At 40.8% G+C, this 13,271-nt stretch overlaps 1 protein-coding gene across 1 annotated transcript in view; it reads left to right on the forward strand.

Annotated features, from left to right (window-relative positions):
- The first annotated feature begins 1,046 nt into the window (after positions 1-1,046).
- The window catches only part of LOC101860925 (nucleoporin NUP42), a 15,144-nt gene continuing 2,919 nt past the window's right edge, over positions 1,047-13,271 (forward strand). Inside the window, exons 1-6 of the mRNA XM_005108023.3 lie at positions 1,047-1,487; positions 4,455-4,626; positions 4,821-4,915; positions 6,848-6,924; positions 9,095-9,181; positions 11,485-11,522. Coding sequence (XP_005108080.1) covers positions 1,415-1,487; positions 4,455-4,626; positions 4,821-4,915; positions 6,848-6,924; positions 9,095-9,181; positions 11,485-11,522 — 542 coding nt within the window. The 5' untranslated portion in view covers positions 1,047-1,414. The remainder of the gene's footprint in view (positions 1,488-4,454; positions 4,627-4,820; positions 4,916-6,847; positions 6,925-9,094; positions 9,182-11,484; positions 11,523-13,271) is intronic.

A 13,271-nucleotide genomic window follows, 5' to 3' on the forward strand; every position in this document is an offset into this window, starting at 1 on the left:
CCGCTAATGTTACATTGTGTATTGGTGATATACACAAGAACTTTCTTACTACTCTTTCCTGCACGTATGCATCATGCACACACCAGCGCACGTACGCAAGCATACACACACACGGGCGCGTGACGTGTACACACACACACACACACACACACACACACACACACACACACACACACACACACACACACACACACACACACACACATACCCACACACATACATATATATATATATATATATATATATATATATATATATATATATATATATATATATACGTACACACATACACTCGCGCTCGCAACATAATACACACACATATAGATACATGCACAACACACCTACACACCCTACCACTCACCCCCCCCCCTTACCCTACCCGTTCCCCAAACGCAGGATGCGCTTTTACTCATAGACCTGCCCCATCTAAGGACCTTACAACATATCCCCCTAAAGCTAATAGTAATTGGCTCCATCTTAACTCAGTTCTCGGGTCTGGCAGTGGTTCGCCTGTAACATAGCAGCTTGCACATGCTTTCTAAGAAGTTGAGATTGTTTCAGAGCTATCAGGTCTGCTGAGGGTAGCCTAATGTATACGTGATCATATATTTATAGATTGTAAAGTCATAATAAAGCTTGTTGTTCAGCTGCGATTTGCTTTGCCTACGAAAAAATTTGTTCTTTTTCATACAGGCTACATTCAAACACCGGTTTCCAGCAACTGATAGAACTAAAAAAAAAATAATTTATTGAATAGATAAATAGATAGATAGTACTTAATTAATTCATTAAGATTGTAGTAGATCTATAATAATAAGCGTAGACGAGATTTCTTTTAAATTCCTTTTTCATAGCCTAGTTTAGTTATTTTCAGCAGCCTCTTGGATTATTGAACTTCAAAAGTTTAATTTCCCAGGACAACATTAAAATACTCTCTGAAGGACCTGTAACATCCTTTCACTACTTTCAGAAGAGGGACCGCGTTGTCGTTGACTCATTGAACGCCAATGTGGCAAACACCTGGCCAATCCGGAAGTGCTACCTGCGGAGGACGAACCGAAAGTGAAACACTAAACACAACACAAACACTCGCTCGCAGGAGCCAATGTTGATGAGCAGGCTATTCCTGATCGAGAGTGATTATCGAATGCAGTGCTCCGCCTCCGTACTGTTTTCATAAACACCAGTCTTAACTCAGTAACTGTAACTGTGTAGATCTAGTGTAGTGTAGACGACTAAATCTAGATTAGATCTAGACTCTAGATCTAGATTTATTAGAATCTAGATTTAACTGTGTAAACAGTAAGTTGTAAATGTAAAGTTACTTACAACTTCTGTACTGTAGAAGAGAGGCTGTACTGTAGATCTCTAGGCCTCCTACATATAGCGTGCAGGATTTTGCCGACGAAGGAAGATGGTTGTCTGTCGCTATTTCCTGGAAAACAAGTGTCGATTTGGAGAGAACTGTAGAAACGAACACCCAAGAGGTAACTTGTCATAGTGCCATAGCCATTTAGAATCTAGACCTAGTCCTAGTGCTCTTCCTTCTCATTCTCTGTCTTTCAGTCTTGCTTCCACCACACTGATATCCTCCTCTAGATCTAGATCTAGATCTAGATCTAGATCTAGACTAGACTAGATCTAGATCTCCACGATGCATCACACTTTGTCTTTTCTTGTCTCTTTCTAAGGAATACCTTGATAGCCTACTTGTTTTTCAATAGGGAGTGAATAGTAGACATGCGATTAAAAGTAGAAATGATGCAAACTATTTTTAGGTAAGGCGCCCATCTTATTTGACGTCAGACCAGGATACCCCTCCGATCACGTGACTACATCTAAGTATAGACAACCGCATGGCACCAAACCAAAGATGGAAGTGTCTATGTATATTATGCTTAATCTACACCATTTTCTCGGAAGTTCTGATAGCTGATTTGATAGCGCGTCTGCGTTTGATGTCGAGCAATGACTTTTGGAGCGGTTCGATTCCGGTCCCGGACAGTTTTTTTTTTCTCTTTTCCTCCTCCCGACTGACCAACAGTTCCATAAATTATAGGCCTAATTTGTAGAGTTGCTTTGAAGTTGTTGTTTATTTTTAAAAATGTATTAGTGATTAAAAATGCAGGAGGGGGAGGGGGGGTTGGTAGATCTAAATTTAGATATCTAGATCTAGATATTATCTAGTCCTCCTGCGTCTTTACGGCAATTTTCGTGCGGTCTTCCATCATGTCCAGGTAGGCCTAATAGATCTAGAAAATCCGAAATGTTACCGAAAACACGTCGTTCCATGTGGGTTTCCCAGGAAGTGATGACATCACATTGCTAAAATTAGCAGCCATTCAGAAAGATGCGTCATTTCTAAGTTTAACGCCATGTGTATAGTAGTATAGTGTATACAGACGCGGTAACCGGGAACAAAGTCACAAAGTATACAGACCCGGTAGGGGAACTCTTTTGTGATTTCGGAAAGTTTCAGCGCCCTCTTGGCTCAGGGTAGACCTAGGTTCTTCTGGTAGATCTATGGCCTAGGCAAGGTCTAGATCTAGACAGACAGACATAAATCCTTGGTCTAGTTTCGAGGCTAGCCTAGATCTAGATCTAGATCTAGATCTAAATGAAGATTGCGGATGTCTTTTCGATGAACGATCGTTTTTCCTCCATTTTGGAGTTGGAGGAATTACAATTTGAAGAAAAGAACAATGTCATAATTTCTCTCGAGCAGTCATCCTCTCTATTTCTCTCTCGCTCTGTTGCTCGCATTCTCTTTTTCTTTGTTTGTCTCTGTCTTTCTTTCTCCCCACCTATTTCCCACTAGACGTCTATATATATATATCTCTCTCGTTCCCTCCTGCCAACTGGGGCATGTCATACATTTTGCTAGCACTTCCCCCTGCTCTCTCTCTCTCTCTCTCTCTCTCTCTCTCTCTCTCTCTCTCTCTCTCTCTCTCTCTCTCTGTCTCTCTCTCTCTCTCTCACACACACACACACACACACACGCACACACACTACCGGGTCTGGGCGCTGAAACTTTCCGAAATCACAAAAGAGTTCCCTTACCGGGTCTGTATACTTCGTGACTTTGTTCCCGGTTACCGGGTCTGTATACACTTCGTTTTCAATATTCAGCTTTCACTCTTCTTTTGTCTCTCATCAAAGGACACACTTGTAGGTTTAAAAAAAAAATAATTTCTGCACAGGACACACTTTTAGGTTAAAAAAAAAAAAAATTTCTGCACAGGACACACTTGTAGGTTTAAAAAAAAAAAAATTTCTGCACACCAATATTGTCCATTAATAAATGGGAGAGGCTAGCCGTACTTAATGTGGCTAGACTGCTAGGCTACCCGTACTTTTAAGTAGGCTAGACTGGTTGGCTAGCCGACAGCTGGGCCAGTCGTTCTTATTTTTAATATATGATGAGATAATGACGGCTAGACTGGTTGGCTAGCCGACAGCTGGGCCAGTCGTTCTTATTTTTGATATGATGAGATAATGACGGCTAGACTGGTTGGCTAGCCGACAGCTGGGCCAGTCGTTCTTATTTTTAAATATGATGAGATAATGACGGCTAGACTGGTTGGCTAGCCGACAGCTGGGCCAGTCGTTCTTATTTTTAAATATGATGAGATAATGACGGCTAGACTGGTTGGCTAGCCGACAGCTGGGCCAGTCGTTCTTATTTTTAAATATGATGAGATAATGACGGCTAGACTGGTTGGCTAGCCGACAGCTGGGCCAGTCGTTCTTATTTTTAAATATGATGAGATAATGACGGCTAGACTGGTTGGCTAGCCGACAGCTGGGCCAGTCGTTCTTATTTTTAATATATGATGAGACAATGACGGCTAGACTGACCAAAAAAAAGGCCTACTGAATTGAAAATAAATTTTTAGTTTGCAGAACCGAAAGTATTTTTGTATTTCTGAGACGAAACCAGGTGCCTTAGTGTCAGTGTATGTATTTAATACCTGAATATAATTACTAATGAGACCTGTTTTGTAATGCTAATAGAGGCCTAAGATAAGTACGGCTAGCTGTACTTGCTAGACGGCTAGGCTAGCCGTACTTAAGGACGGCTAGACAATCAGGCTAGCGGTACTTATTATTGATGGCTGAATTGTAAATGAAATTTTTGGTTTGCAATGCCTAAAGTATTTGTATTTCAGACAAAACCAAAAGGTGCCTTACTGACTTGCATGTATTTTAAACCTGAATAATCCCTATCTCGATCTAATGAGACCTGTGTACTCAACAGGTTTGAGAACAGTTGATAGGGCCAAACCTAGATCTAAGTACGGCTAGCCTCTTTGTTCATAAATAATCCCAAGTCGACCAATGATGGAGAGGAGGGGGGAAAAGGGAAGGGGGGGGGGGGGTAGAGGGGGGAGTTGAAGAGAAATTACTTTCTTTTAATAGAATGGGTTTCTCAAAAGTAATTCTTTTTCTTTCAGGTGATGTGCAAAGAAGTCTGTTTGGACTTAACAACGATGCTTGGGGAAAGTCAAGAGTCACCTTTGGAAACAACGACAGCCAGGATTCATCCAGGGATAGGTTTAAATGGGTTGCAAACTCAAATCAGCAATCACAAAATACTCTAAACCAAAACCAACCAGTGGATCCTGTGTAAGTCGAGTTATCATTTAGTGTGTGCAAGTATTTTTTACAGATCCTGGACATGTTTGTTGAAAAGTTTCATTTTAAAAAATTGTTTCAAATTTGTTTTCCACTTGGCTTGATTCAACATAGGGTCAGCCACGTCACTCCCTGTGGATCTTTGTTGATTATATGCATGAATATTTGTTCTGTTTCTCCCACAGGAACAACTTGCCGCGGGAGATCGAGGTGTGGGAGAAGTCGAAAATGTGGCCCTTTTCCTGCATTTCCATTGAGAAAGATATTCCATCATTGCCAGGTTTTGTACTCGTTCATACTAAATTGACTTTCTTGTGTTGAATTGTTAGAGAAAGCATTTGACCTTATTATTAGGCTTGAAGAAAAAGAGCCCAATATCTAGTCTATGAAGCTAGCCAATGAATTGATTCTTAGATTTTAACGTTTTATAGCATTAATTTCACTGATACATTCCTTTGAAAAACAAGCTACAGGGACTGTATTTTATGAAGTCGGTAGCCTAGTGGTTAGGCTCTCGGACTCGCAACCGTAAGGTCGTGGGTTCGAATCCCGTCAAGGGCCCGACGTTGTGTCCTTGGGAAAGGCACTTTACACGAATTTTCCTCACTTCACCCAGGTGAGAATGGGTACCCGGCTATAGACAGCGAAAGATCTTGTCAGTTTGTTAGTGTTTGAGCGCTTAATCGGCTGCTCGCACTGTATGCTTCCCGGGAAGCTGAGAATGTTTCGGAGTGTACTATTGTCTGCTGGGGTAATAATATAATGTAAAGCGCATAGAGCCTGCTGTTGAGCAGGGATATGCGCTATACAAATGCTATCTATTATTATTAAGTTAGATTTCACAATTATGACTCAACCTTGGTCAATAGCAATTTAAGAGACTTCCAATAAATAACTATTACAAAGCAACACAGATGTTTTCAGCATTTCTTGCTTCATATTAATAAAATTGTGCAGCAAAATCAAATGAAATCTTTTAAAAATGTTTTTTAAATTCTGGTAAACTGCTTTTCCCAAGGACACTGCATAGGGATCTTCGTATACGAGGTTCGAACCCATGAGTTTCTACTTACAAGCCTGATAGCCTAATCACCAGACCACTGACGTGATACCATTGAAACGTTTTCCCTGCAGTGTCTAAATGTTGTCATGTCAATGTTTGCTCCTCTTTCACCTAGGAGTGGAAGGAGTTGTCGTACTTGAGCTGTTTGTGGCTTTTGGAGAGCTTGTAGGACAGATTTGGCATCTGTGAGAATGACGGTGTTGGCTTTAGATTTTTGGTGATTCAAGAGAATGGTGACTGCTATTTCGAGTGCTGATGTTTCTACTTTGTAATGTAATTGGAAGATAGAGATCCTGTGGGGATGGAATGGCTTTCTGTTGATCCATCTATCCACTCTGTGTAGATACCTCAACACAGTGGGTGGTTGGCGGGTGCTCTGGTGTGGTTTGCTCCTTCTTTCCTATCAAACATCTATCGTCCTTATATCCCCCTTCTTCTTTTTTATGTTTGTTACTCTCTTGTAACGCCTCTAAACTTCTGGTGCTCATATGACCTAATGCAGTTGCGAGCTCTGTAAAGCCTCTACTAAAACTAATACCTCAACCACTGTTTCTATTGACCCATCTATCCACTCTATGTAGACACCTCCACCGCCGTCTGTTGACCCGTCTATCCACTCCATGTAGATACCTCCACCGCCGTTTCTGACTGCATCATCCCCCCAGGGCTGTGCCACTGACTGTAGTGTCTTTAGGCCATTCCCAAAGGGGGGAACATTTCTCGTTCAAGCAAAGTAGAATTGTAAATGGGCTGACTCATGTCAAGGTCATAACTGTGCCTGATCTACAACAGGGAACTGCTGCTTTTTCTTTCCTAATCCTTACTGTTGTCATTTTCATCTACCTCTTTTGTACTTTTGTCACTCTCTTGTGACCCGCTATTTCCGGGGTGCCTTGATAGTCGAAGCAGACCTTGTGCTGTTGAAGCTAGAGAGGTGAGCAGAGTAAGTCTGATTCCCTGTAAAGACTTCTCTGTTGACACCCACCCCTTGCTGCTCATATGACCTTATGCAGTTGCGAGCGCCGTAAAACCCTCTACTATAATTTTAAAAAATAAAATGACTGCATCCGTTGACCCATCTATTCCCTCTATGTCGATACCTCCACCGCCATGTCTGACTACATCCGTTGCTCCTGTTTTTTCCTTCAGGTTTGTACGACATCAGTGTGGAGGAGCTCAGGCTGGAGGCATACCAAGCTCTCAAGTCGGGAAACACTCAACCCTATGTGAGTTTTTCTTCTGTGATAATAATAATAATAATTATGATAATAGATTGTATTATATGGTGCTCTATCCCATACAGTAGGACATGACTACAGCGGGACCTTACCGGAATCCCCCTTTTTTTCTCTATGTAAACTCAATTACCCGTTCTCGGGTTTAGCAGGGCAAGGAAAGATCCGAACTTGGATACAGTTGGAGAGATTGAGCGAGCTCTAGCAGGGGGGAAGGGGGAGGGGGGATTGTAGGCGGGCTCCAAACAGGCAGTCAGCGGTGCGGGGTTGTGAATGGCCAGTCCAGTGATGAGTGAGGTGGGACAGGCGGCAGAAAGAGCTGGTGGGGAGAGACGTGTTACGTGAGCCACTTCAAAAGTGATGTGCCCTAGCTTAGAGGATCAGTATGAGAGAGTATAGTCCATAGCCCTAGGCCTAGGCTAGCCCAAGAAGTAAAAGAAAAGGAGAGGGTGTAGTGTGTGATTTCTGATTAATTGAATTGTGATCGTTGATGCTCATAGGCATACGCACGAATCCACTTCACCAGTTCTACAGTAGGCCTTCCGGTACGACAGACAGCACAAGCAACGAAACCGAGGCAAAGATGACTTCCAACAAGGACAAAAGGAAATGCTTCTCACTCAAATTAAAAGCCGAGATAATCTACAAAGTTGACAAGAAAAGGAAGACTAATCAAAAGCACAAGTTTTATTGATATGGAAGGGAGGTATTAATTCCCGTTTCCTTTCCTACAGCGGGAACTCGCTTACAGCAGGATTTTTCTCCCTGACCATAATGTCCCGCTATTGCCGTGTTCTACTGTACTAGTAAGCTCTGAGCGCTTTACACCAATCACATAATCATTCACACAAGAAAATAATATTTCATAGAAGCAAGAAAAACCAGTTTAACCACATGAAGAAGAACTTTCACAACCATACATTAACTATACACGAAAGGACAGTGAAAAAAATGTCAATATATAGGTACATGTATATTAAAAAATCAGCACTTACTAACACACTATAACTAACAATTGAACAAATGATTCTTGAGCAATCGCTTAAACCTATCAAAATTTGCTGTTTCTCTAAGATCCTGAGGCAAGGTGTTCCAGATTTTTAGGCCAAAAAATGAGGAACTTTTCTCACCAAAAGCTGTAACAGCTAGATATTCAGATACAGCCTAAAGTGAACACGCTTTATTTGAACAATCGGTTAAAATGAACCAGTTTCATGGGGGGATCGGATAAAGTGAACGCCCAAAATGAGTGAAAGCGAAGAACGGACCAACCATGTCACTATCACCATATGTTGTGAAAATAAAATTCTTTGCCTCAGTCATCGTCCGACAATCCCAGCTTGGCGTTGGCGACGGCAATCAGAAAGAAAGAGCTCTTGTTTAAGCTGGCCCGCTGGGTTGTTCCCCCACCCCACCTCCACCCTAGACCCACCACTTCGCGTAGCTGTTGTTTCTAGGCCTCCACCCTACCAATATATTTTTGATGAAGCATATTTTCTGTGTTCTTAGCGTTTTCATCTGTGTAATGTTGGTGAAACTTGACAGAAAGAATGGGAGAGAAAGAGAGATAGAGGGAGTGAAAGGATCACTAGTTGATTATTTTCAGTCAGGTGGGACAAAGGTACCTTTTGACTTGCTCTCCAGACTGCCTCGCATGAACTCTTTCACATTGAGGACTTCCTTCTTCTGACTTGTTTATCAACAGTGCCATGATATCATTGTGTCCCATTATTTATAAATGGAATACACTCTCATATCATATCATTCTGCTCACATACATGACTTACGACTGTGTGTCTGTCCGTTCTGTTTGTCTGTCTCTTAATCCTTCCGTCTATTCTAGTATTTATCCATCCTCTTCTATCTGTCCATTCTTCTAACCCAACTCCCAGTCCAAGCAAAGCAGGTGGTTGGTGGGTGCTCTGGTGTAGTTTGCTCCTTCTTTCCTATCAAACGTCTATCGCCCCGACCTCTTCTCCTTCTTTTTTGTGTGAGTTACTCTCTTGTAGCACCTCTAATATTCATCACTTACATGATCTTATTGTGTCGCAAGTGCTGTAAAACTCCTACTAAAAAATAAAATCCATGCAAAGTTGAAAAGATTTATAGAATCAGAAACAGATGTGCACAGTATTTGTCAAGTATTTTGATTTGTCCTCAGATGGAGAGATTCCAGTCGTTGGTCACCGACTTTGGCAATAAGAAGCAGCAGCTGAAGCACCTGACTCCTGAGACCAAACAAAAACTGGTTCGTAATCGTAAACTAATGAAGTTATTTCCAAATTTAGTGAACTGTAAACCGAAAAAAAAAAAAAAAATATGATAACACTAAAAATTTAAAATATAACTGAAAAATAAGAAAAGTATATTTGCAAATTTTATGATACTAAAAACGTGTCACGGCGCAATGGAATCAGGCGCCCATCAATGTTTAGACATGTGGAGTTATTGGTATCTGCTCAAAGCTTGTCTTGCTATCGGTGAAAAAAATGCCCATCTTTCTTGAATAAAAGTCAAGATATTTGAGATTGAAGAAGGTGGGGTCCCCTGGTCTCAAAGGTAAAATTAGCAAGAAAATGGCCGTCAAAGTTTGTGTTTTTCCATAGCTTGATAGTGCTGGACACCGAAAGCTTACACTTTTTTGTGCCTTTAACTCATTCGCTTCGCCGAGCCGTGGGGGGGCGGCGCGGATAATGTGCCGTCAGTACGCTAAGCCGCCTCGAGGACCGATCTTCAATTTTAGCTTAGATTCTATTCCAATCCGCATATCCATGTTAAAATAAAGGTCATAATATAATGTTGACTTCCGGGTCAAGCATTTCCACTGAAAATCGGAAGTTTTGATTCAGTTTTGATACACGATTTCGTAGTTTATTCGACTTTGTTTTATCGCGATGCCAAAATTATAGCCCGGACACCAGTCTTAGTAATTTTACTCAACAAAATCTATCATAATTTTGCCCACTAAAGAAGTGTAGGACTCTTTTTTATAATATTGATACGACTGGACTCATATTGCCAATGCACTGTTATTTAGAAATCAATATTTTTGAGTGCTAGATCTAGATCTAGATCTACGTCTAGATCTAAATTGTCAAAATATGTTTTTCTCCCCAAAATCAATACTTTTTGATGAAATTACACAAAAAGTGCCACTCCAGACATGTATAGATTTATTCCAAATGCAATTCTGAATAATTCCATATTAGATACGAGTGGGTTTTTATCTGTTTGTGATCGTTTTTCGAGATTAAAATTTTTTATATTTTTTTTCAATATCGGAGGTTATGATCAAAATGTACAAATATTATGGAATGTATGTAAATAACTGCAAACTTTTCAATATTTTCCAGTTCTATATTCATTTATGGTTATTTTGATATATCATTTGACGAGGTGCAAGCATATTTTTTTAGTTTCACCAAAGATTATAAAGTTTTTATTTTCAAATTTTATCCGCATCCAATCAAAATTGTGTTGCATAGTCGCCTCTTACAGGAACCAAAATTGAAAAATACATAAATGAACATTACAGATGTATTATACAATCCATACTGAAAATATTGGTATATCATACTCATACGTTGATATTTATTGAATTTGTCGCCCCAAAGACCTTTTAACTGCCCACTAGTCATCATCTCATTCGCCCTCCCGAAAAAAATTCGTCCACAAGCCTAAAATAATACGTAGCGAATGAGTTAATCAACGTTTTTCAGTAAAATCCACCCAGAAATTAGTTCTTAATTAGACAACAATGGTGTTCAGCCAAAAAACAAAAATTCGATGAAAATTGCCAAACTGGCAGAAAAATGCTAGTTTCTTCAATTTCATAATTTTGACGACCGCCTGATTACACCACGCGGAATGACAAATGAGGTGCAATCTAGTGTTTGGCTGGATGTGGTTAAAAAGATCCTCTCCTCAAACATCATGCTATATATCTATCACGGACGACACACACAGCACAGGAATGAAACCTGCACCTCCGCTCCACATCCTAAGGACACCACAGGAAGGAAAAAATCAAATGTAAAGTATCTGGATAAACTATCTGTAGGTGTGTATCTTACAGTAACAACAGGAGGCATATTACAATTGTATTGTTATTTTATCCCTTTTCTAATCAGTTTGTATAATGCAATGCAAAACTCAAGTCCGTAAGTTTTTTTCCTGGAATGAAATGCTGAAAATTCATGACAAGGCAAGTCTTAGAGAGTAGCAGGGTGAAGGAGTGCGACGCAGTGTGCATCGTAATTTCTTGTAATGATAAATATAGAGTCCCATGGGATTGGTGATGTGGCTGTGCAAACAGGCCAAATCTCAGGGGTCAGAAAGATAAGATAAGATACATCTTTATTGTCCAGATCCTGGCACATTGGTTTGGTGTTTCACAACGTGTACACACACACACGCACACACACACACACACACACACACACACACACACACACACACACACACACATTCTCGTCTCATCCTTATAATTCAACTTCGAACCATCTGTAATAGGAAACATGTCAGTAACTTTTCTACTCGTCTTTTTTTCAGGTTGCCTTTTTGGAAGAGATGAGAAAGAAAAAATCTGGGTATGTTGCACAAGACCTCTGATAATGGAGAAATCTCCAGTTTCTGCGTTGAGTCGCTTGTCCATTGTAAGGCAGAAGGGATAGAATCATAGAGGTCGACCTAGAATTACGTACTGAGATAATTTGAATATATTGGTAATGGAAAAATATCAGGGTTTTAGTTTTAGTTTAGTACAGGTTTTACAACGCTCACAACTGCATAAGGTCTTATGAGCGCCAGAAGATTTGAGGTGTTACAAGAGAGTAACAAACATAAAAAAGAAGAGGGGGGGGGGGGGATAAGGACGATAGATGTCTGATAGGAAAGAAGAAGCAAACCACACCAGAGTACCCGCCAACCACCCACTAATAAAATACTAGGGTGATGTAATAATAGTTATAATAATGATAACAAATAGAATTTGTATTGCAAAAACACCAGCTCAAAAGCAAGCTCTACTGTTCGCTTCACAATCTACATTATTACCCCAGCAGACCAGATAGCATTCTGAAACAATCTCAACTTTCTTGGAAGCAATAAACAGTGTAAGCTGCCATTTTACAGGAGCTAAAACACGAACAATCTGACAAGATCTTTCGCTGTTTGGCCCGGCACCCTTTCATACCTGAGTGAAGTGAGGAAAATTCCGTGAAAAGACCTTTCCCAAAGACACAAGGTCAGGCTCAGGCCTTGAACCCCCAAACGCTCAACCTCACGATTACAAGTCCGGTAATCTATGTAGGTTATTTTGAGAGCATCTGAGCAGAGAAATGAATGGCAAACAATGATTGCCTGTGTCTGTTTCAGAGGTGGCGCATGAAGAAGGAGGAGGAGGAGGTAGATAATTGATAGGTGCTCTGGTGTGGTGTGCTCCTTCGTTCCTGGCGTCGGAGGCCTAGTGGTTAGGCTCTCAGACTTGCAACCGTAAGGTCGTGGGTTGGAATCCCGTCAAGGGCCTGACATTGTGTCCTTGGGAAATGCACTTTACACGAAAGATCTTGTCAGTTTGTTAGTGTATCAGCGCTTAATCAGCTGCTTGCACTGTATGCTTCCCAGGAAGCTGAGAATGTTTCTGAGTGTTCTCAGAGGGTCTGCTGGGGTAATAATAGTGTAAAGCGCATAGAGTCTGCTGTTGAGCGGGGATATGTGCTATACAAATGCTATCTATTATTATTATTATGAAAGACCTATCGTCCTCATCTCTCCCCTTTCTTTTGTTTTTACAGTCAGGCACAGATAACACAAACACGGAAATCTCACAATTAAGGATTAGCTCATACAATTAACCATTCTCCAATTGATCTCTCTTTGATTTTTCGTAATTGGTTTACCCAAATTATTGATGCGTGGAACACTTTTTTCAATCCCCAACGTGTTTGAGTTATCTGTGCTTCACTTCAGTGACACATCTAAAATCTTCGGCACTTCATGAAACTAACCCCCCGGGGGCGGTACTACAGACTGAAGTGTCTTTAGGCCATTCCCAAAAGGGGGACATTTCTCGTTTTAATGCACAGTAGAATTGTAGATGGGCTGCACAACAATGTTATGCTCACAATAAGTCATCTGGCAGTCTGTGGGTACCATGCCTCGTCTGTAGAGATCCCACGAGTGGGAGGGAAGAAGATGTCAACCGTGAGTTCCTGAATGTGCCTGAACTGCAACAGGGAACTGCTTTTTTTTCCCTTATCCTTACTATTGTCATTTTCCTCTACTTCTTTTGTATGTTTGTCACACTCTTGTGACCCGCTATTTCCGGGGTGCCTTGA

This window comes from Aplysia californica, unplaced genomic scaffold (assembly GCF_000002075.1).
Source record: "Aplysia californica isolate F4 #8 unplaced genomic scaffold, AplCal3.0 scaffold00652, whole genome shotgun sequence".
In the NCBI taxonomy this organism is placed as follows: Eukaryota; Metazoa; Mollusca; class Gastropoda; order Aplysiida; family Aplysiidae; genus Aplysia; species Aplysia californica.